Source organism: Pleurodeles waltl, chromosome 4_2 (genome assembly GCF_031143425.1).
Source record: "Pleurodeles waltl isolate 20211129_DDA chromosome 4_2, aPleWal1.hap1.20221129, whole genome shotgun sequence".
Lineage (NCBI taxonomy): Eukaryota > Metazoa > Chordata > Amphibia > Caudata > Salamandridae > Pleurodeles > Pleurodeles waltl.
In genome coordinates, this window is record NC_090443.1 from 959,398,480 (window position 1) to 959,423,503 (window position 25,024).

At 43.3% G+C, this 25,024-nt stretch overlaps 1 protein-coding gene across 4 annotated transcripts in view; it reads left to right on the forward strand.

Moving 5' to 3' along the window:
• The window catches only part of B4GALT2 (beta-1,4-galactosyltransferase 2), a 625,157-nt gene that overhangs the window by 248,631 nt on the left and 351,502 nt on the right, over positions 1 to 25,024 (forward strand). For all 4 annotated transcript variants that reach the window (XM_069232774.1, XM_069232776.1, XM_069232777.1 and 1 more), the window contains exon 2: positions 7,128 to 7,527. In XM_069232774.1, the coding sequence (XP_069088875.1) occupies positions 7,209 to 7,527 (319 nt within the window). In that variant the 5' untranslated portion in view covers positions 7,128 to 7,208. The remainder of the gene's footprint in view (positions 1 to 7,127; positions 7,528 to 25,024) is intronic.

Here is a 25,024-nt window from a genome sequence, read left to right on the forward strand (position 1 = left end):
TTTGTACCATGACAAACAAGAAACAAATCATATCTGCTCAAAAAAAAAAAAACCAAAAAATCCACAAAGTTTTAACCAAAAGTGGCAAGTTCCTCAGCTCTCAGGTGAATAGATAGAATATCAGTAAAAAAATATCCTGTGGACAAAATATTATGTCAAGAATTTAAAGGACAAAAATATGAAAGTAAGTTTTTATGCGTAAGTAAAGTTTTATTATATATAAATCGAAATACATGTACCTTGACATTTCTATATCAAAGTAGGTAGATGTGAACTTAAGAATGGTACATCTATACTTAGCTATTTTCACGTACCTTCTCGAAATTTTGGTCCTCGATATGTTTGACACAATATTCTGTCCACACAATATTTTTGTTACCGATATTCTGTCAGGGATCCGAAGGATATGTCTGCCGCTCTGGTTCTCCATCCTCATTTAGAGGTGACGGAATCAATCAGTTTCCCACTGCAGAGCATCAGCAGTCTCTGCCACTGGGAACCACCTTCCCGAAAGGACAGGAGAACCGCCGGCTGGAGAACATCAGAAAACTCACCTTGCTTATGGGAAGCTTTTGCTCTGCCTGGACCTGCCATACACAGCATTGTGGTCATGGACAGGAACAAAGTGCACTGTCTGTAACATGCTGGAAAAAGATTGGTGCAAACCAGGGGCAGTATTTTTTTATGTTTTTCAGAAACCAATTCTCGCTTTGGGGAAGAGCGGGGGGGCGGTTTTCGTTGAAAAACAAATTAAAAATGTCAGCTAGCTCATCATGCCACCAGAATATGCTAGTCAGTTACCATTATGCATTTTTGCAGCACGTTTTCCTTCATGACACCATTTTATCACTTTGGTGAAACATTCCCCATATGGTAGATGGGCCTCTACGGGACTTTGCCTCTAACTCTTGAGTGGCTTGGCACTCTGCTCAATGAGGTCTACTTTGTTTTTGCAATAGCTTGAAAATGCGACTGTTGAGAACCTACCTTAAATAATAAGGGAGTCATTATGAGATTCTACCAAAAGTGGCGGGTGTCCAGCCTGCCGTCAAAAACTCTTGACCTGCCAGCCCACTTGCCACTGAGCAGCTAGGCTATTGCGATGGCTGCCCCTCCCTGTTTCGGGTGGGGCACTCATCACTGGATTTTACTGCTAGAAATCCACATACTACGGAAGGTAGTCTGGCACACTGAAAATAGTTAATTGCTGTGACTCACAAAGAGGGAACTCTTGTTGAATCAGGGAAGTAAGTTGTTTGTTTCAGTGAAAAGAAAAAAGTTGCAGAGCGGGCCGAAAAGGATGGTGTTCACTTGGCGAACTGCTCAACCTGCATGTGTCACACTAGCGAATACACTAAAGGCAAAGAAACCCTCGCAAGGTGGTCGGGGTTCCTAAATATGGGTGCTGGTCTTCCTCAAAAATAGCAGGTGCCAGAGCCTCCACAGACCTGTTGGGCCTGCGAGTCTACCCAAAAGTCTTCTCCCTTCAAACACTTTACTGTATCACTCTTGCTGTTGTGTTTTTTTCTATTTTAAACACTTTTTGGCACTGTGACTCAGGCCCTCATTATGATCTCGGCGGTGGCTGGCTGTCAATAGATGACCGCCAGCCGACTACCTCCCCGCCAGCGGCATAATGTTTTCCGCGCTGGCCCGGAGGGCCAGTGTTTCCGCCCGCCAGCAGGGAAAAGGGCCGTAACATTGACAGCGTCTCCAAATGGAGCCGCCGCCAATGTTGGTGTGCGGCGGGTGCAGCTGCACCTGTCACGCAGATAACTGCCCGTAAATCGGGCAGTGACCTGCGTGATGGGGTACTGCACGGGGGCCCTGGAGCACCCCTTTTGCCAGCCTTTCTTTGGCGGGGGAACCCACCAGGGAAAGGCTGGTGGCAGAAGAGATCATTATCCGAAGGCCAGCGCTGCTTGCAGTGCTGCCCTGTCGGATAATGATTCCCTCCACCGTCAGGCTGCCTGTCAGCGGCATCCTGGCGGTGGAGGAGGGCCGCCCACTGTGTCCATAATATGGCAGTTCAGACCGCCATGCCGGTGGCGGTCTTTGCCCCCGCTGGCGGCATGGCGGTCTGAACCGCCGGGGATCATAATGACCCCCTCAGTCTTTGTTCCACAAATACCTTATATAAACCATATGCAGGGCTGGACTGGCTGTAGTGGGCATCACAAGTTTCCCCAGGAGGCTGGAAAGGTGGGGGCTCGTTTTGCAGCTGTGGAGGCTTAATTTGTTACTGGGGTCTAGTTTTGCAGCGGTGGTGCAATTTCGACCTCCAGTAACAAAAGCAGCAGTGCTTCACGCACGCCCCCCTTTCCCAAGGGCTGGTCTGACAAAATTGTCAAGACTGCATTCGGTTCCTAGTCCTCCCCTGACCATATAGTGGTTATAAAGTGATATATTCATACGGATAGCCTCAGTGCAGATAGAAAGGTTTGTAATAATTTTTGGAGAAACCGTGTAGCCTTGGACGTAAATCCTCACAACAGCATCATGATTATTTACCATTAAATGTTTAGAAATTGTGATAGGTTTACTTGGTGTAAAATCAATGGATTAAATACTTAATACAGGCTTTCATTGAGTGATCAGTTCCGTGGTCTTGCGTAGCATGCATGCACGCATGTGTAGACTGTGTTTTCCTGAAGGCCTTACAAGCTAAATGAATGTGGTATTGTTGGTTTGAGGTGGAAGCAGTAGAAGTGGTAGGTAGAGATAATGTGGAGAATCTAACTAATGATAAAACAAATCTCAGTATTTTAGAAGTACCTGGCATTCATGGAGGGTGCCAGTATGATACAAGATTGTGTATCTCACTTGGAAATGTGTATATTTTTAACTGCACACTTCCACTTCACATATATACAAAATAGTTAGGTGCAGATGGAGTATGTGCCTTGTCCATAGTCGCACAATTTTCACTGATTAGAAGTGGTGTCCACAAAGTCCAGAACTTACCCACTAGATCACATCTCTTTCCTAGATTTCACAATGGGAAAGTGAGCAGAAATGTAGCATCAACAATAATAGTGTTATGCTTAAAAACATATTCACTATCACCCTTAGTTCTTTCTTTGGTGATTAGGCTCTGTGGCATTTACATAAGGCTCTGTACATAACGCTCAGTAAAGCCTTGCCCACAGAAGACCCATAGTATTGTGGGAATGCTGAAGGGAGATCTGGGGCTTGCCTTGTTTGACATTCTCTGGAACATTCACCTCCCTAGAAGGGAAGAGATAGTTATGGATTGCTGGTTCCTTCTTTCCCAAATCTTCTGTAGAGAAAGCCCAGAAGTCCTTTCTCTTTCTGTCTGCTTCTTACCTTTGGTTCAGCTTTTTTACTGCCCCCCTAATTCTCTACATTGTCGTCTCTTTTCAGACACACCTCATTGTTCATCCCTAAGAACCTCACAGCCTTATCGCCCCCATGTCGTTCATCCCATATGCATTGTCCTCCTTGCCAGAATTTTTAGAATCATGCCCCATGGCCACATAGGCGGCAGTCGTAAACATGATTGTATTTTTAGCTCAGTCCTTGTCTGACGGTAAGATGGCCATCAGTTGTCTGAGATGAGCCCCTTTTGCAGTTCAGCAAAACAATTTTCCTTATACCAAAATAAACACACATTTAGAACTGGATAGCTTCCATCTTGGTGTGACAAAGCACGTCTGTCTGACTCCACAATTTCCACTGTACACGATAAACACATTATCTGCCATACACGTGGAGAAGACCTATGGAACATATATGTGGGTGGTTGCTGGTGGTGGACATGGCACTCATTTTTGTTGACTGGAGCTTATTTTCCAACATCAGACTTTGACCCAGAACAAGAGGGAAAAAGATATAAAATGGAGAAACAAGGAGGAAATAAAAGACATGAAAACAGTGACAAGGTGAGAAAGCAGACATGAAAAAGAACATGGAAGAAATAGAGGCAGGAAGTCCAGATTGAGGCAGGGATGAGGAATGATGTGGAATCAAGACTAGGCAGACTTGGTATTCAGCAAATCCCCATTGGGTGGCACCAGTTGTAGGCTCCTAATAAATACCTTAGGCTCCTGCACACTGTTTTTATTACCCATTAAGCAGTGAATAAAATAGTGTAGTCGAAGATATACAGCCTCACATTAATTTCCTCAGGCATTATTTTAGATGAGCATATTGACTTGCATTGTAAATCTTATGAGTATGTTCTAGTGCACAGTAATTGTGACGGGTGCTCTCTGAGATATAGTAATTACAAATGGCATGTTTAATATACTGGCACGGAAATTGCAATGCGCATATTCCATGTGCACTTTAATGTGGATGACATGTTGTCTTGCACAGTCATTCTGATGGCGTTTCACAACACACTTACTCTGATGAACATTTCTGCAGAACAATACTTCCAGTGGTCCTCCGAGTGATTCTTATACGCATTCTTTGGCCCAAAAATTCTCACAAGCTTTGATTTTTTTATTCTATTGACTTGTTTTGCGCATCTGTATATTGCAGTAAAGGCCACATTTGAAGAATGCCCTCTAAGGACAGGCATGGTTGTAGGTCAGACTATCAAGCACAAAAATATCGTCCTGCGAAAATACCATGGGCAAAATAATAACTACCACAATTTTCTGAAGGTACATATATGTAGGTAAGGATATATATATATATATATATATATATATATATATATATATATATATATATAGCTTCAAAACAAACAATTGCAGACCAATTGTATCATTGCACTCCAGGAGAGTTTATTGCTTTATCCAAGTGTGTACTTCATCCAACACCACCTACGCGTTTCGACCTCTCAGTCTTGCTCACAGTATATATATGTGTGTGTGTGTGTGTATATATATATATATAAATGTGTGTGTGTGTATATATGTGTATATATATATATATATATGGTTAGTAAATTTATACTTATCCAATTAACGTGCCAATACTGTCATGTTTGTTATTTGGGTCACAAGATTTTAATATGTGTACATTTCAAGACACATTGAATTTAATGAGAATATTGTAAGACATATCAATTGTGGAGGACCTCGGATTGCTAAATGTTTGAGAGGAAACTGAGTCCTTGCATAGAAGACATGATGTATGAGACAGAATAACTCAGATGCAATTCTTCCTGGGAAAGGAACTAGTGCAAAGATGAAGCAGGCAGAATGTTTTTTCAGCCTCTACAATCAGTGGATCCAGTTCTGATGTAGACCCTGTTTGAGGTAGATAGTAGTTTTTTAGTCCAATATGGACATCAGCGTTGGTCTTGCCGCTTGACCTGTGCATGGAAGGTTTAAGTACGAATGCTACTACTTAGTGCTTTCTGCTGAATGCAGTCTGCTGTGCCATGGATTGATTGGTATATATCGGTATGACTAGGCAATAAATTCTGGCCAAAGTTCTTGCAGCCATCATAGTATGTTGCTGTCACAATAGATTTTTATATCATGTCATCTGTTTACCGGTTGTATTTCAATCCACATTAAAGTATGTTGTTCAAAATAAGCAATAGATAAGCATGAAATTAAATATATATCAGTACTCTGCTACCCTACCTTTACATATCATGGGGTCTGAGTTGCACTGTGGCATGGTCATCACTTGAGTGTATATAGTGAGGAAAGTCCTGCAAAACTTCAGACCTGTGCTTTAAATCTCTGCTCTCCTACCACAATGGCATGTTGTGTGTTGGCAAAGATCGCAGACATAGTTAATTGCTTTAGCGCACCAATACTTTCTGTCACACACTGACATGAAGAGTTTAATACTGTCAAGGTGCCTCCCCTAACAATCTGTTGCTTTCCGCTTATGGTCTGATTTTGAGTTTGGCAGGTGGAGTGTACTTCGTCGGGATGGCAGAGAACATTGCCCCCACCACATTGAAGGACCTTCTCCCACTAAATCTAGAGTTGTCTGCCAGTCCTGAAGACAACTTTTAACATTGACAGGAACCCCCGTCACAGAGGTTCCTATCAGTGTTGCAACAGTTTGATGGATGGCTCCATCAAACATGATGGCCCTATGCCAAACCTTTACAAACTTTCACATTTTTCAAACCAAACTCTCAAAGTGGAAAAATGTCCATGGTGTGTGGAGCCACTATTTTTCTTTTACTGTCCGTCACTGCTAGGTTTTACGTCACTGCTAGGTTTTACCTGACCGTGATGGACAGCAAAAAAAACACTACACTGTCCATTCTAAGTAGGGCTTACGGTGATATGTACTTTGTTGGGCTGTCTGATGAGTAAGTCAGCGATGAAGAAGAGTGGGCTCCATTATGACAAAGTTAAGGGTGGACTTGAAATTTGGTGTAGTGAGTACTCCATTGCCACTGTGAAGGAGTACGATCTCCACCAAATTCGCAATCAGCCCCTTAATCGGCCCCTTAGATTGGCTTATAACAAGTTCACAATCAATATTTGAAATGAGTCTCTAATTGTTCCAGTCTGTAGGATTTGCACCAATACTCTTAAATAGATGGGTGAAGGTTTTTGTTTAAGGAATCTGGGTGAAGATTCAAAGGCACTTGTTTGGCTGAGTTTGGAAGTTGGTAGCTTGTGTTTTAAGGCTGATGGTCTGAAATGCATCTGGCCTCCTGCTTGTAAACACTTATCTAAGTAACCTGCATTTCAAGACTGATCTTTTGGGCTTGAAATGAATGACCTCCTTGTGAACTACGTGGTAGCCATGTGTTAATTCCTTGTTAATTTGATAATATGTGTGCGCGTCTTGCTTGTGACTCAGTAGGCTGCCTTTGAATGCTAATTGTTACTTGGGGCTTAGTTTATGTTCAAGGAATTCACAGAGGTCTTTATCCCATTGGGCATTCAAGCATTTAGGAGTGCTGGGAAAAGGCTAAATGATTTTCACGAAAAGCATTAGTACTGAGTAAAGTTAGCACATGAAGGTTAATCACTGGCTCTTGGCCTATACTTAGCCGCGAAGCATGGTCTTTCAGCGAGCAGGCAAAGAATGATATGCCATTAAACTGATTTCATTTAAAGCCTGACAGCTGCTCGTGATGCTTGGTAACCTTTCAAAAATGGTATTGAGGAGGGTGGAGGGACAAAGATTCGAGATCTCTGTTTTTAAAGAGTGCTCTTTTTTCTCTCGCGCAGAATTCGTGACCCGCTGGCAGTCGGTGCTGGAGCCCATAGGGAGCACATGACTGCCCACCTGTGCCTGCCTCTTCCCAGAAGATGACCAGACTGATGCTGGGAGTGACCCTGGAAAGGATCTGCAAGGCCGTCCTCCTGCTCTGTCTGATCCACTTCATCATCATGATGATCCTGTACTTTGACGTCTATGCCCAGCGCCTGGACTTCTTCACACGCTTCAATGTCAGGAACTCCTCCCGCGCGCACCCCTACTACAACATCTCCAGGCCCAATGGGACCACCTCCAGCTACGGCGTGGCTGTGGCGAGTGAGCGGGTCTCTCCCAGCGCCAAGCCTGGCGTCAACCAGTCGGTCACGGAGCAGCCTTTACCCCCATGTCCGGAAGTGCCTCCCGGTTTAGGTAAGTTCCTGTAAGCAAAGAGGAAGGGAAGCGCTATCTTTCGTGCTTTGGTGTTTTCACCATTCTTGTTTCTCTTACAAATTTACTTGATCTTTGCTGATCTTCATGTCCCCGACTGAATACAATCAAGTAGCGTGGCCTCTTTTTTAAACAGAGAATCTCTCCCTTTCACAACAAAGATGAGCATAAAGATGAACCTACTCTCTTTAGTAGTTTTAGGATGAACTTTAAAAGATATTCATCAAATGTTTAGTCCTTGCGCTTGTTTTCCCAAACAACATGTGACTGTTCTATTACTTCTAGAAACTAGTTGTTGTCCTTCCAAACACTGATTTTGTCATTGTGAGTTTATGCACAATAAATACAGTTGAAATGAAAAGTATACAATGAAATACAAACGAAAGTATGAAATTTGTTTCTTTGTGTAGCCACCCAGAAACCAGTGGTGAATTTGTGTTGGTGGGAGAAGCTAGTGGGCAAAGGCAGACATTTTTAGGTCAAGCATAGCAGCGCACAAGTGTTGCTCTTCTCAACATGTTGTAATCTATTCTGTGGGCTTTAACCACACCCATCTCATGCCCATCACTTTCATTTGTTCCTGGGTGTGCCTTTTAAAAATCCATTGATGTCGTTGGTAAATGCTTTACGTTTGTCCCGCCTTGAGGCTGGTTTGTTACTGACCCTGTTACATGGATAATTGCACTGTCGGCGAGATACCTTAGTGTGGCACTCTATTTTTTCTTTTGCCTTGTTGCTTCGCGCTGCATGGCCGTATATTGTTTCTTTCTCTTCCTTTGTTTTCAGGTATCTTGTTATTTCTTTGCAGTGTCTGCAGGGTCTTTTTTTTTTTTGCAGTTTTATGTAGCATGAACTTGACTCAAAGGTATTGGAGCTCTTTATTTATTTTCTTTGCAGTTTTATATGGCGCAAACTCAAAACAAATGTATTACAGCGCTTTACAGCAGCATCAGTTATATTACAGAAGAACACATTCATTTTTAGTAGCAAGGGGAGATTAAGTGTTTTGCCTAAAATCACAGGATGTTGAGCCGGAGCCGAGACTCAAACTGTGTTTCTCAGCTCCAAAGTCGGCAGCTCTGGCTCTTACGCCACATCCTCTCCCCTAGAGTTCTTTGTCTGGTGCGTGTTGAAGCAGTCTGGGAATAACTCCTTTTTTATATATAGCGCTCGGTAATACACGTTCTGCCATTTCTTAGTGCTGCAAAGCAGAAGCCATTCTTACCAAAATTGCTATAATTTATTTGCATCAACCTTGCAGAGATGAAAAGGTAAAAAAAGCTATGTCAGGATTGTAATCTGTGACATTCTCATTCTGTCAAGACCTCTACAGTGGGTGCATTAACCAACTGACTTGAGTAGAGCTTAACACTAGGCGATAGCACATGCTCTTGACAACCTCCTGAGGGTCACCAACCAAGCACTTCACTGCCTCAAGCTTGATAGCAAAAAACATCTAACCTTTGGATGTAACTTGGGCCTCTTCAAATAGAGCTCAGTTAGCACGAACTCGATAAAAAAGGTATTACAGCGCTTTACAGGAGCATCAGTTATATTACACAAGAACACACTCATTTTTGGTAGCAAGGCGAGATTAAGGCCCATATTTATACTTTTTTAGCGCCGCGTTTGTGCCACTTTTTGACTGAAAAGCAGCACAGACTTACAAAATAGAATTGTATTTTGTACGTTTGCGCTGCTTTTGCGTCAAAAAGCGATGTAAATGCAGCGCTAAAAAAGTATAAATATGGGCCTAAGTGATTTGCCCAGAATCACAGGATGTTGAGCCGGCACCGATACTTGACCCGTGTTCCCCAACTCCAAAGTTGGCAGCTCTGGCCCTTACGCCACATCCTCTCCCCTAGACCCAGAGGGTCACAAACCAAGCACATAGGTTAGTTCTAGGCAAGAAGATTGTGAAAAGTGTTGTCTCCAAAATGGTGGAAAAGGAGTCGTGCATCCAGACCCGAGCACTTCACGGCCTCAAAACATCTAGCCTTTGGATGTAAACTCAAATAGAGTTCAGTTAGTAGAAACAGCCATTTTACTTACCCTGTAGCCAAAAGAAGCTATCACAAGGGTGCCAGAATGAGAGGAGCAGCGAATCATAGGGCACAAAAGCAAACTCCATCACTTTTCTCCTCTAAGAATTTATTGGTGTCATGGCTTTGTCAGTCCCCTCACTGCTACTGTGACCTTGTAGATGCTACTTCCGGAAGCACTGTCTAAAACAGCTCTCGCATAGCACTGCTTCCTGTTTGAAGAGGCGCTACCTTGAATACCCCCCACAGTCACTGTCACAGGCGCAGAGCGGTTCCCCATCACCCTCTGGACTCCTGTGTATAATATCACAGCCAATCTGTAGGAATGAGGCAAAAACACTCCCAAGATGGCTGTGTTGTTGTATCCTCTCTCCTGCAGCGAGAGGCCGGGGAGGGTTGCTGTGGCACCTGGCATACATCCACTACACTTCAAACCAAAACACATAGGTAAAATACGTTGTCATTTACAACGCCAATACCTCTAACTCTCACATATGTGAGACCTATTGAATTGCAAATGCTTGTTTAAGAGGGAGACTTATTTTTCATCTTAAGCTTATCAGCTTATAGGGTAGTGTAGCTAAACTATCCTAACTCCACCGCTACTCACCTTGGCAATATAGTGCATGCTGATAAGGTGAAGTTAATATATGTGCAGACAAGACACTAAGGGGGTTATTACAACTTTGGAGGAGGTGTTAATCCGTCCCAAAAGTGACGGTAAAGTGACTGATATACCACCAGCCGTATTACGAGTCCATTATATCCTATGGAACTCGTAATACGGCTGGTGGTATATCCGTCACTTTACTGTCACTTTTGGGACGGATTAACACCTCCTTCAAAGTTGTAATAACCCCCTAAATCTTCAGTATTCTGACTTTCCACTGGATAGAGAAAGGAAGTGTAGGGTGATGGAAGAAAGAAGCATGAGAAGGAATCAATATTAGTTATCCCTTGTATTTGGCAACCCCGGCACGTGGAATACACCTGTTGGGCCCCTAAAACAAACGTTTGGCTTTATATATATATATATATATATATATATATATATATATATATATATATTTCAAACTAAGCAATGGCAGCAATATCCCCAAACCCAGAACCTGTCTTTAATATACTGGTTTTCACACTCTTTCAGTTGATGGCTTCCTGGTTAAGAGGCCTCAAGAAGTGCTTAGAACTTATCTAAACAAATGCCTATATCTACAGCTGCTAATAATTCACCAAAGGATTCCTGGCAGGCGTGAATGGTTGTACTACTGCAGATTTCTCCACCACGATTGTGAAGATAAGCACCGTAGTAAATTCCACACAAGGGGTGAAAAGTGCACATTCCCACCCTCTCTCACTGGTTGGCCTCCCTCACTGGGCCTGGTGGCTCAGTGGCAAACACCCTCCACTGTCTTACTGCAGCACCGGGCATCTTTCCTGTCTGGGTGCTTTTTGGACCTACCACATAAGCAAGTCCCATCCAAGTATTCATCGTCTCCCCCCAACACATGTGACGCCCCATAAAGTGTTGATAATTTACAGTGACAAAGCTGGCACTGCTCAGGTCTTCAAGGCCATGCCTCTGCCTCTAGAGAGAAGAAAGTGTCTTTAAAAGAGTAAACAAATTACTTCCTCAGCCTTCCCTCTAATTCCGCCTTGCTCCCAGCAAAACAAGATGGAAGCATATGTATGGTGGCAGATATATTTTTTAAATATATTAGGTAAAGAGGTGGAAAGGGCAGACCCAGATGGAATGGTGGCATACTTAATGGGAAGTGGGCAAGTGTTAGCAGCAGGGGTGGAACAGCCATGGAGGGCAGTTTGTGTATCACCCCCCATGACTTCCCTCCCTGGTTAACCGGTCTATGCAATCAGGCTGCAGAGGAATTTCATTATGGTAAGTGGTAAGATGCACAGCAAATCTGTGATGTCAGGATCACATCCTTAGTGGAAAGAAACCTGCTATTGGCACCTGCCCTTCTAAAATGATATGTTCTACAAGAGGTCACTGTGCAACAGGCATTTCTCACATCATTGCAGTTAGCAATAACATTTGTTGTGGCTTGCATTGCCACCACAATACCTTCATCTACATTACGCAGCATCCCATGTTCACTTTATGGGTGCCCCAAAACACTTGAGGGGTGTTGGCCACCCCCCGCTTTCAGTCTACATCAGTGCTTATTTTGTAAATAAAAAGGTGCTGGTGGTCAAAGCCCACCTCTTAAACATGTGGCTGCTGCAATTAAATGTGGGAGCTCAATACTGAGGCAGCGTAATCCTGAAGCCCTCTCGAGCCTCTTCAATCCATTTACACTAACTCCATGCCCCTTCAGCTCACTCTTGCAGCTTTCTGTTTTCTCCCATTGTGGCGCTTTTTCGTTTTACTCTTCCTCCGTCTTTCCCATATGTGTCTTTTGCTCGCAGCAAATGCTTGAGGCAGAAAAATAAGTGCCGGTACTCAGCACTGGAAACAACAAGCACAAATTAAGCACTGGTCTACATGAAGGTAACTTGAAGAAGCTGTGCTTAATCTGAGCCGGGAGTTGCGTGTGGGAGCCACCAGCCCTCGTTTGAGGGGACAAGCCCTCATTTTTTCTTATCCAATATAGACTGAGAGAAAGAAAGGAAAAAAACACACAAACAGGCAAGAAGGAGGAAGAGGAGGATAGAACAAACGTCATAAAGAAAGACAACAGGAATCTGCAAGAATTAGATAATGGGCCAGGGAGTGGCTGGTCCTGCATTAAAGCGGTATGAGGTGGATTTAAGACTAAACTCACATTTAATAGCGCCGGTCGCGGGCTTCTGAGCAGAGCTTTGGACACAAGCCCTTTTTTTTTTTTACAAATTAAGCATAGCAAAAGAGGATGGAGGGGAAGGGCCATCGGAGCGGTGAGAGTGGTGTGATGACCAGACATTGATACTTCGAACTTTACTCTTACTGTTATATTAGTTAGAACCATTGGGTGGAAAACAACCCAGTCATTGGTATTCACCAATGTACAATCGTGCTTCTCTAAAAATGGCTTTTTTATGCTGTTGTCCTGACTTCCAAAGACGGATACGTTTGATTAGTGGCTGTGAGTTTGTGTATTGGTGCCTGTAGGAAGCTGGCTCTTTATATGGTATACCAAAAAGAGGTATGCTGTGTAAAGAGTCCAGGTGTCCTCTTAGAAGTGGACAGGGGTTTCTCTAAAAATCCCAAGTGCTCTATTGGTGGTCGAGCAGCTTAGACTAATCATAGGGGTGTGTTAGACATTTGCTGCACACGCTCAAAAAGGAGATCCACTCCAATTTAGAAAAATAACACATATTTTTATATGTTTTTTAACACCAAGAACTTCGTTATTGGGTAAGTACTTTTTATGTTAGAAATTATTAAGTATACAGAAAATACACTTGCATTGACTTTGATTCAGTAGTGTTACCCTATGGGAAAAGAAGCATATATTGCAATCGGCCACTTAGCAAAGACTTACAGGACCAGTCTTTGGGGGTTAAGGTGAGTATGGGGCAAGGTCCGAGGCAGCACCAAGAGTTAATTTCAGAAGGCACTGGTGCCTCCGGGTGCAAAAGTGCGCTACAGCATCAGGTGTCCCATTCACTTTAAATGGAAACATTCCTGGGAAAAAGAGGCTTCAAGTGGGGACTGGGTGACCAGTCCAGCTGAACCCAAAGGGGAGGCTCAAAACTTAGGCCAGGACCCCTGCCTGTTTTTCATTTAGTTCTTTCCAGTACTTTTAGTTCTATGGCCAGTACAATGGCTTGGAAGTACTCTTTCTCAGAATTGCTGCAACTGCACAAGGCATCAATTGGAGCTCATATCCCTGCTCTTTGTTGCAGTCAATGGCTCCCTCTTCTAGAGGGACCTATGAGTTGCAAATAAATGCAGCTTCAAAAGCTCTGATTACGCCTTCTGCGAAAAACGTGTTGGTACACATCAGTCCGCTCTAAGGTCCTTCTATAGCCTCAGCTGCAAAGACTCCTGCACAGGCTGCCAATACTTTGCACATACACAAGGTCAGCACAGAAAAGATAGATGGACTATACTGTAATGTTAGGTCTATGGTAACACATTCAATAGAGATTTGGGATCTTATCTCTTCCCACCATGCCATGTTATGTTTTTTCACCAAGCCATAGTTATGTGTCACTGTTGGAATTCTAGTGATCTGAGCCAGGAAAAATCTAAATGTAAACGCCTAGAACAGCGCTTGCTGGTCACTAAATCCCCTGCTGATAAAGCAGCGCACCAGGACAGGCTGTGAACCTACCATAATCAGATTAGAACAGCCTGGAAAACCCACATCACTTCCACAATCTCCTTAGCTGGTAATTCCCCAAAGGAGCTATACAAAGCACTACACAGCTTTGGGGAACCCAGTGCCTGCGCTACCTCCACCAGGGCATCTCAGCATCTTTGCGATTCTCCTGCTGACTTTTTTTTAAAATAAAAATTATTATAATCTGTAGGAGCTTTCCGGTTTGCCCAGAAGTATCAGATCTGAGTCACCTTCATCCGGTTGCCATAGCCACTTTGGAGGCATTTGAACACTGTTCAGTGGAACAGGCGCAGTGGATGCTAACTCTGGCAAAATCAGAGATCTGTTTCCATCTATGATAATGTCCAGTTTAGCTAACTTCTTGTCTCCTTCAGTCAAAATTCAGTTTTATCTTTTCCTAATCTCTTCCAAAGTACCAGCTGATTGGAAGTGTGTGCAAGTATTGCCACTTCTTAAAAAGCATTCTGCGAATCCCGAAGAGCTCGTGAATTATAGACCCATTGCGCTACTACTCCTGCTCCAAAACCCTAGAAAGCCATATCAAAAAACAACTAGCATCCTTTCTGAGGAGAATAAGATCTTAGACCCCTCACAATCAGGCTTTTGGACACTACACAGTACTGAGACGGCATTGGTGGCTGTCACTGATACCATCCAATTGTCTTGACGCAGGAACCCCAGTTATGCTGGTTTTACCGGACCTATCTGCAGCATTTGACACAGTCTTTCATTCCATCCTCGTCCACTGATTACATGAAACAGGCATCTACCGTAGGGCACTACTATGGCTCAGGAGCTTCCTTCATAGTCGTTCCCAACAAGTTTGTCTGGGGCCGTTCAAATCAAGAAAGATACTCACTTATAAAGGAGTCTCTCTGGTCTCATGCCTGAGCCCAACCCTATTTAACACCTAAGTTGCACCCTTGGCTCATGTTTTGAGATCTTCTGGTGTGGAGATTGTGTCATACGCGGACAAAACTTGATCTTCTTTGGTCCTGACACAGATCTGGTGAAAAATAAATTTAAGTACTGTATGAGGGAAATTGGTAGCTGGATGATCAACATCTGTCTCCAACAAAATAGTGAGAAATCCGTGATTTTACTGTTTGGCAAGGCACATGAGCTTTGGTCAGCCGAATGGTGGCCCTTTAATCTTTGACCACCCCCTCTCCCAAGCTAGTGGTGAGAAACTTAAGAGTGAAACTTGACTGGGCCCTACCTATGAGAGACCAGGTTAACGCCACATGTGGCACCTGTCTTGTCACAACAAAACTGCTAAAACACGTTTTCCCTTGGTTACCTTCTACCTCCAGGTAAACCCTCGTCCAGGTGCTGATAACCAGTCACCTGGATTATGGGAATGCCTTGTTGGCTGCAGCTAATAACACCCTGTTGGCCAAATTACAGATTGTTCAGAACACTGCTGCCCAGCTGATTTGTAATTTATCTTTGGCTCCCATTTTAAAAGAATTGCACTGGACAGCAGACAGGGCAGCAGGGTTGGCGCCAAGTCAGTTGCTGTTCCTCAGTTCTTGCTTCTTGCTGCTCTTCGTTGTCCTTCTTCTGTTTTGGTCCAACGAATCTGCATTCCTGGTGTCAGGGGGCCACCTAAATACTAAATTTAGGGTCATTAAAGGGAGTGAAGGGTAGTAGCCAATGGGCTACTTACCCTCAGGGGTCACTACACCCCTATATGGCCACTATCTGTGGAAAGTGGGCATAACTCTGTCTCAGAGTTCTTAAATGTGCCATTGCCTTAGGGGTTTGACTGGGCTGGTAGTGCACCACGCCTCCTTGCATATCTAATTTACCACCTGTCCTGGTGCCAAATGTGCTTCAGGGCAGGGGGTAGCATCTCCGAGGTCTGAGGGAAGCCAGGGTTGCGTAACAAAGGCAGAAAGTACCTGGCCTTGGAATGCTAAATTACTAACCATTTTCCTGGAGGGATATGAACTCCTTCCTGCGGAGCAGGCATTATTTCTGGCCTCTGAGAGTGAGGGCTCTCACCTGCAGGGGGTCAGAAACCTGTCTCTGGTGGCAGGCTAGACTGTACCAGTCAGCCAGATCACTAAAGGACTAGTCGGTATCAGGGGAGGTCCTTCAAAGGTACCCTGTGGGTGCCTGTATGAATAAATCCATCACTGAAATCAGCGTGGGTTCATTAATATGAAGTATTTGATACCAAACAACATAGGTTCCAGTGAAGCCTTTATGTTCCACTGAAACTTGTTTTGACCAGTGCCCACCACATGTGCCCACCACATACCTTAGGATGGCTTCTCTGTTCACTTGTAATGTCTAAGAATTGATTTAGACATCACAGGGGGCATATCTGCTAATGCTATGTGTCCTCACATGTAGTATAATGCACCCTGCCTTAGGGCTGTAAGGCCTGTTGTAGGGGTGACTTGCACATATTGCTTATAGTGTTTGCAGGCATGACACATGTCTGCACCATGTCACACAGCCTGCATTGGCAGTCTGCCTGAGTGTGGTGAGGAGTCCCATATGGTGGCACAACACATGCTGCAGCCCTTAGGGACCTGCCTTAGTACCCATGCCATAGGTACCAGGAGTACCATTTAGTAGGGACTTACAGCTGTCTGTGCTAAAGGCATTGCCATTTGTTGTACAATTGCACAGTTTTAAGGAAAGAGATCTGGCACTGGGGACTTGGTTAGCTGGAACCCAGTGCACTTCTGTCAAAATTGCATCAAATACCAGGCAAAAGTGGGGGTGACCATGTCAAAAAGGGGCACCTTCCTCCAGTGCCCGCTGTTAAGCAGCCTTTCAGCCTGCCTATGGCTGTAACACCAGGCTTATTTCGTGCATGGGCTCTTTATTGAGGTTGCCAACAAAAGAGGAGGGAATTAGTTTCCAGATGCTAGCTGCCTTCATCTCTACTAAGCCCCATAACATAGTCTCATCCTGTGTGTGAGTACCTTTGCTCTGCTGGAGTTTGTTTCACACCTTTAAAACGTGGACGTAATATAATGCAGCTCTTTCTCTTTGCTTCATCTCTTCATCTTAAGTGTTTTTCGAATATTGTCCAACCTCGTGGCAAAAGCAAAGGGAATTACTTCATTCATGGCCCTGCCTCAAATAAATGGTTCCAGTGACAGCATCCTCATTCCTTTTGACTAGTGAGGGCTTCTTAGAGATGCCGCAACAAAAACAATGAGGTGACGGAAGGCCTCAATTAATTACCATTGACTGAGAATAATTCAAGCATTCCACCCATCAGGTTTTTGTTGTCCTCAGTGCATAATTTGTTTCCTTGTTTATTGGAGGTGTGGGGACTTTAAAAAGGGATATCTGATTGTTCTGGGGGTTGTGGGGCAGACATCTTTGCAGGAAAGAATGCAGATCCAATGAAACCTAATACTGAGAGTGACACAACCCGACTCGAGGTTTCTGTGCCTGACTGCAAACATGGCAACCCATCTACTAAGGGAGTGTGATATTCCACCCCTCCCCAGTGCTTAATTTGTAAATAAAAACGTGCTGGTACCCAAAGCTCTTCTTTGAAACATGTGGCTGCTGCAAATAAATGTGCGAGCACAGAATACTGAGGCAGCGTAATCCTAAAGCCATCTTGGGCCTCTTTAATCCATTACAGTCACTCCCTGCTCCTTTAACTTCACTCGTGCAGCTTTCTGCTTTCTCCCTTTGTGATACTTGTTTTTCTCTTCCTTCATCTTTCCCATATCTGTATTTTCCTCGCAGTGAATGCCGGACACAGAAAAGTAAATGACTGCCCTCAAAGATAAGTGCTGGCGCCCTGCACCAGAAACCACTGGCTCAAATTAAGCAATGCTCTTCCAAACCTCCCATCACCGAATTCACCCCCAACTTCCAAAGATGTGCTCTTGGTTCTACCCTGGTTGCGTCCCCCCTTCGTTGTTCCATCTTTTCCAAAACAGGAGCCATAAAGCTTCCTTGCAGAGGCCGTGTTACCAGCACACAACACAATACAACACTGGCCGGAAGGTGGCAGGGATTGCCGGCACTACAGTGGAGAGGCACACAAGCAGTGTTTCCACCTAGAACCCCACTTAGTAGAGCTGCGCGTTTCATTACTGGACTTGCAAGGATGCAGCAATATTCAAGCAAAGTCATTATTATGCGAGATCCTGCAAAGGGAGCAGTGCACACTATTATCGATTCTGGTCCTGAATATATAATATTTGTTCTTTACACACACATTGCTTCACTTCTCCCCAAAACATTTGCCCTCTTTGCTGAGAATAATTAACATTTTGTACCTTACTTTATTTTGTGCCTGTTTCTGCGTTTGCTAGAGTGACAGTTTTATATGCACCACAGATTCCCCTTGAATTTCTTTAATTCTTCCAGTGTCTGGGTCATGTAGTGCTATCACACTGGTATCAACCTCATAATAATTTCATAAGTGTCATAGTTTTCATGTCTAGATGAAATTTTGCAGGATCATGCATTATAAATCACGGAATAAAAGTATCCAGTAAGTCACCAGAAGGACAACTATTTGGGGAATTAACGATTCCTACAAACATATGTAATGGTAAAGAGTGTTATGATTCAGTAAACACTCTTTAGGATTCTGGTGACCTGATAATAGTTTATAACAATGTATTCAGTACCCTTGAAAGCCATAACATAGAGGATACCGTTCCTCCAAGTGAACGTTCTACAGACTTTTCAGGTACTGTGCCCATATGGAGTACCAGGGCCATAGGTGGTGGTGCCCTCATACTGTCACAGAACTCTTTGGTGACCTGCAAAATCCTTCTTAATGTTCACAGGGGGTACTTTATTTGTTATAATACCTGCCATTGATAATTTCCACATAATCCTATGTTCTATGGAATACTTACTGCCAGTACATGCTTTTAAAAGAATAAAACTGAATTGAGAAGTGCTGTTGGATGAAAGACCAGGACTTCCTGAAAGTGTCACCCATGCCACAAGACCACATTGCATTTGTGGGTACAGAGGAACCCCTCTGGAAACTTTCATATATAGAATGTAAACAGAGGAAGGGAAATTCAAATGACTGATTCCCACTTGTTATTCACTGTTGCCTGATGTCTTCACACCAGCATTCTTTAGTGTGAGGGAGAGAGGTGGTTTGCACTGCTCTTGTATGGAAAGATCATTTGCTGTGTTCTAAAAACCCCAGGAATGAGACCTAGCTTATTTGCTTTCGTTTTAAAATCCCCACAAATGAGACCTTGCTCATTTACTTTAGTTATAAAATCCCCAGGAATGAGGCCTAACTCATTTTACTTCAGTTTGAAAACAAACCCCTAGAAATTAGACCTAGCTCATTTACTTTAGTTTTAAAACCCACAGGAATGAGACCTAGCTCATTTACTTTAGTTTTTAAATCCCCAGGAATGTGACCCAGCTCATTTACTTTAGTTTTTAAAACCCCAGGAATGAGACATAGCCTATTTACTTTAGTTTCAAAATTCCTAGGAATGGGACTTAGCTTATTTACTTCAGAGGCATGTGGTGTAGGTTGTGAAGTAATTCCAGCTGCTCACAGGCCTTACCTGGCCTGTATTTCCAGCCCTGCCCTCGGTGCTGTGTCACCTGGAGGCAGGAGAAGTGAGCAGGGGTGCAGCGTGTGTCCAGGCAGTGCCCGCCCAGTAACGGTAGGTGAATGCGACTAGCCCTGCAAAGCTACTAGCCTGCTGTACCCGCCATAACTACAAAAGTGACAGGACAGCAGTCCAAAAAACAATTATCATCAGAGCCCTTAAATTGCATCGTTGGAAAATAATGTTCTACTGTTCTGTAATGCCACTGAGACATTCTATTTAATGGTTCTTCATACAGGTTACTCATTGTGTATTTTTATAGTGCTTATAAATCAAACAAGGCTTCGGGTTGGCTGTAATCTGTATTTCAGATAATTTAGTAACTGAGGGTGAGTGCTTTGTACTGTCAACAGAAAAACGAAATGCCATTAAAGAGCTGTAATTACGACGTACAGGATACTTGCTTTTTTGTATCACAATGTATAGTTTACTTTAGATTATTTCCGAGTGTAGAGCATATGTTTTATAATATTTCATATTAGAAAACGTTTTAAAATGGAGAGTTTTCGCTACAGAACCTTCCTGTTTTGTTCGCACTTCATCAGTAGACGTCTGATTAAGTAAAGGGGGTGACTGTGATTTCACTATTTAAATGGATTCTGATTCTTAGGGACCAAAACCAGTGAGTGTTAATTAAGAGGCAACCCGGAGGAGAAAAGATTGTTCAAGTCCTCTGATTGGTTGAAACTCATAATTCACCGGAGTGATGCAATGCCCAAGAATTATGGGAAATAATGTTCATTAAATATGTCCTTATCTCACATGGCAACATATGCAGAGAGGATTCCAATGGGTAACCTTCTCTTATTGTCCTATAAACTCATCAAGGAGACATATACTCACGACAAAAATATTCTTATATTGTATGTAAAAGAAAATTAGTCTTTTTTGTTTCTAATATCTATTTCAGAAAAATGCGCGACTGTTGGCAAGTAATTTATAATGTATCCAGTTGCACAACATTGAATGATTAGATTGTCATTGACAAAAATATTATATTTATTTTTTGTATCACAAAATTTAATTTAGCTCAGTGTGGCCCAAAAATATATGTTTTTTACATGAAAATGTTTATTGATAACAATAATTTGAATACTTTCGTATATTAATTGGTTGTTTATAGAAAATAGAAAAAATAATTAACATCAGTGATGTCATCGATTTTGAAAAACATTTCTTCTGTTTCTAAACTGCTGTTTTGAAAACATGTTGTGTCTGTGGGACTCATTTTATTGCTGAGCCTCACAGTATTCAGATAACAATAGACGGCTGATTGCATGTAATGTTTGTGTTTTGTTCACACTCATGATTAGACTGCTGATTAAGCAAAGAAGATTGAATTGTGCTTTGACTAATTAAAGGGGTGGTGCTGCTTAGAGACCATAGACTAAGTGAATGTTGAGAATGAATTCAGATGGAAAAACAATCTACCTGCTTTGCAGTTTAGTTTAGTACCCTGTCCAACAAAGTCTCAGGACGCCTTCTCTATTGAGAGTCTAGCAGGCTGTCAATTTTCCTGAAGATAATTTTCCCTGATTCCCCTGAGTTTGGGATCTTACTCTGACTGCTTGGGGGAGTAGAGACTTTCGATTTAAGGACATCAGATCCTCCCCGCCACCCTATTTACAGTGGATGGTCTGATGTTGTGTTTTTAGGTCGAGCGCGCAAGCGCTCTGGCCCGTTGTAATCTATCTCTGGGCTTTTAACCACGCCCACCACACGCCCATCACTATCACTCGTTTGTGGGCTTGCCTTTCAAAAATCCTTATTTATCTTTGGTAAATGCTTTACGTTTGTCCCTCCTTGGGGCAGCTTTGTTACCACCTTGGCCATCGACCCTGTTACATCGCTAATTGCACTTTTGGGGGTATGTTTGACTGCGAGCAAACTTCTTTTTCCTTTTGTGTCTCTCCTTTGCGCTCATGATCATGGCGGCCGTGGTGCTTTCAATCAGCTTGTTTATGTCAACTGTTTTACTTTCCATTTTCAATTTATGTGGCAAGAAAAGTCCAGTTAGGAATTTACAATGCTAACAGCTCTAACTCGAGCACACGCAAGACCCATTGCATTGCAAATGCTTGTTTCTGGCTGTGCCCGCTAGGAAAAACCCTGTGCTCACAGGCAGGAAAAAAATGACTGCCGCAGTGACCAGCACACATTGAGAGAAAAGTCACAGGGGTTGGGTGGGCATTTGTTTCTTGCGTTTCACAAACAAACTCCCACCTTTGGAGCTTGTTTCTGAAAAACAAAAACGTTTCCTGAACGGCTGCCTAATAGACAAGGGCAAGCGACCAAACTTGTAGAGCCTGCAGAGGAACAACCATGATGATGGCTCTTTTGAAGGCACCGAGATCCCAGAGGGCTGGCAGTGATCTCTCAATTTGGCAGGCGATAGTCCATTTGGGTGGCAGATCTGAAGACTTCCGCCACCCTGATGGGCTGACAGCTGTCCACCAAATTCTAAAATAGGCCCTGTTGTTTCTAGGCTGTGCATTCGTTGCAATAAATCAGGAATGGACCTGATGTAAATTCTGTCAATTATTTTCTCTAATACATGGGAATTTCGCTAGTTCTGGGAAGTTTTTTGTTTTTTTACCAATAGTCAGACTACAAAAATAGTTGGCATTATTTCTATATATTATGGATTTTAAGTTAACAAAGGCAAATGCATAGTGCAGACCTTGCCACGTGGGCTATGGAGCGCTAACAGCAAATTTGGAAATGGCGCAAAACGAAGTGAGAGAGGAATAGGTAAAGCATTTATGGTACATTCTGAGCATGTGTTTTTAGCCTTGCAGAAGTGATGCGTGTTGGTGTCAGGTTTTAGATTATCTGCAGAAGGTACATTCTGACCAGGCACGTCTTTAGTCTTCCGGAAGCACTACATGCTGGTGATGAATCTCAGATTATCCAGAGTGGGAATATATAGGTTAAATGGTATGGTTTATGCTGAGCAGGCATGTCTTTAGTCTTCTAAAAGCGTTGTATATTGGTGTCAAGTGTTAGATTATATGTAGTAGAGTTAACCAGGCTGAACATTAAGGTACGTTTTGAACAGGTGTGGTTTTATATCTTTCTTGAAGGATGACTAGTTGCAGTTTAGCTTATCTAGAGACTAGTAACAGAGTCTTGGTGCTTGACATGAAAAGGAGTGTTATTCCACTGTCTTAGCCTTTTTCTTTTTTGGAGGTTCCAGTAGTACGTGAGTTGTGTCGAAAGGTCCCCGCAGCCCCAGCGGTGCAGTGGGGCCCCTGACCTCAAGGTGGCCCCCTCAGTACAGCACCTAGCCTGAGTGAGTCCAGGGGGGCGGCTCCATGTTCTTATCAGCGGGCGCCCCTCTAGTTTCGTTATGCCACTGTATTACGGGAGATTTACTTCTAGTGTCTCTTGGGCCTCCACGTAGCTGTAGTTTATCCTGTTGCAGAGTGTAATATTGAAAGGCGACGCCTCCGCTAAGGCAGAGGAGCGTCGTCCCACTGGGTTTCTCAAAAAGAAAAAAGAAAATGATGATAACGTACTTAAAGTTAATGTCATTTTATTTTTCCTTGTAGTAAGGTGCAGGGCTGAGCTGGAGGGAGGGGCCTGGAGGAGCACTATGTGTACACAAAGTGCGCATGTCTGTTTGGCCGGCCGTGTTAGGCCCGCCAAACAGACATGTGCACTTTGCATGTTCTCTCCCCGGCTGTACTGTACAGATAGGTAAAGAGGCTCCTATTCCCAGTCTGAGTGGCGAAACAGGCTGCTCAGACCAATCACCAATGATTGGATGAGAGCCTGTGCAGCAGGGAAGAGGATGGAGGGGAGGCAAACACATGTCCCCTCGAAGGTAAGTGTTTTCTTTTTTTTTTTTTTTGGACCCCGTCCTGTCGCGCCCAGTCGCGCCGGATCCCGCCCCGTCCCGCCCTGTCCCGCCCCGCCATCCCTGTTCAGTGGCAGCCGCCACTGGTAATATGCAGTTCTTTACTACTGAACGTGGGGAGGGGCCATGAGCTACAGGAAGCAGACTCTTGAATGGGTCATGTAGCCTTTCCCCATCCTCAACGATAGTAATAAATTTCATACTGCATTCAGCACATCTATATATGCGGTTCTTGCCATTGTGTGCACTTAAACAAAGGTATTCTACCAGAGCACATGTGGGTAAATACATGCAGTGACGTGAGGCCTCGCAAAATAATCCTTATGGCCAAGGGAGTATTTTTTTTTCTGGAAAGTATTTGCAATATGTAACCTGTGAGACATTATGTGGTTTCTCAAGTTAGGTACTCTGTACCACGATAACAACATGAATGTTGTCCTTTGCACTATAGTGAATAATGTGTGAAAGCAGGTTTAATACTGCACTTCTTCCATATAACATACTTTATTTAGCCGCATTTGTTTTTGCAGGCATACATTACACATAGGCAGATATGCACAGTGTTATATGCCATTTTATTACAGTTATTGAATATGGGAAGGGGTCAAAGGATTGAGGAGGCAAAGGATTGAGGGGGTCATGATTTCCCTTTCTTCCTTTTACAGTGGTATAAATAGAATATTACGCTTTGCACATCTGCATACATCGTTTATGCCATGATATTTCTTCATGTGAGTTTTATTTGTTTTAATAAAAAAATATTTAACTATAACTGGGATGCAAAGTGTAATATTTGTGTAGTGAGGTCAAACATTGAAGAGGCCACCTGTCTACTGTAATAAAATGACCATTTTCTTGTGTAAAGTAATTGTGAAATGCAGTATGTGAAATAGTAGTTTTTTCTAATGTCAGCTTTGCATACTTGTGCCAAATCTGTGAATATGCTTTAGTAGCACAGTTGCTTAAATAACATGTTATTGGGTCAGATCTATTTTCACTGCATGGCATTAATACATTTCTAGAATGTGCAGGTGATCTGTTTTGTGAAGTAACTTGAAGCCTTCTTGAACTGGCGCCAGGAAACTCTGCAATCAAGGACAAGGGTTGTGGCACACTGGGGCTGTGTGAATGCAGCTACTTGATCTTCAAATAACTGGTGAGCAGCAGATTCCAATATTTCCAGCCCAACAGTGCTCTCCAGCATCATATGAAAAAAGATTCATTAGCCATGAAATTCTCAAACCTTTCCGGTTATGGCCTATCAACCCAGAGGGCTGCAGAAAATAGATCCGCCAGCCAGGTGACGCGCCATCCCCGCGCCGCCTTCTTTGGATTCTAACTGTGATTTTTTTTTTTTACTTTAATTTTCCGGCCATGTAAGAAAATGAATGTTGGAATTGGATGATGAAGGTGATTTGCTGGAGGAGGTGGCAGAGCATGATTAATATCGTAGTCTGAGGCCTGCGGAGGGCAGGAATGGATTTAATATTGCGGCGTGGAAAGAGCAGTCAGTTTTGATTTAGTGTGTGGGGCTGTCCACGCGCTTAAAGGGGAACCGTCAGCAGACCGGCTCGCGAGTGAAAAAATATGTGGTGTGTAGGAGGATGAAACACTTATTGTGACCGTTCCAGCTTTCCAATGTATCTAGCCCTCTGGGAAACCTGGGGCTTCAATTCCGAAATGGGGTAAATCCAGGTATTTGTACTGTAT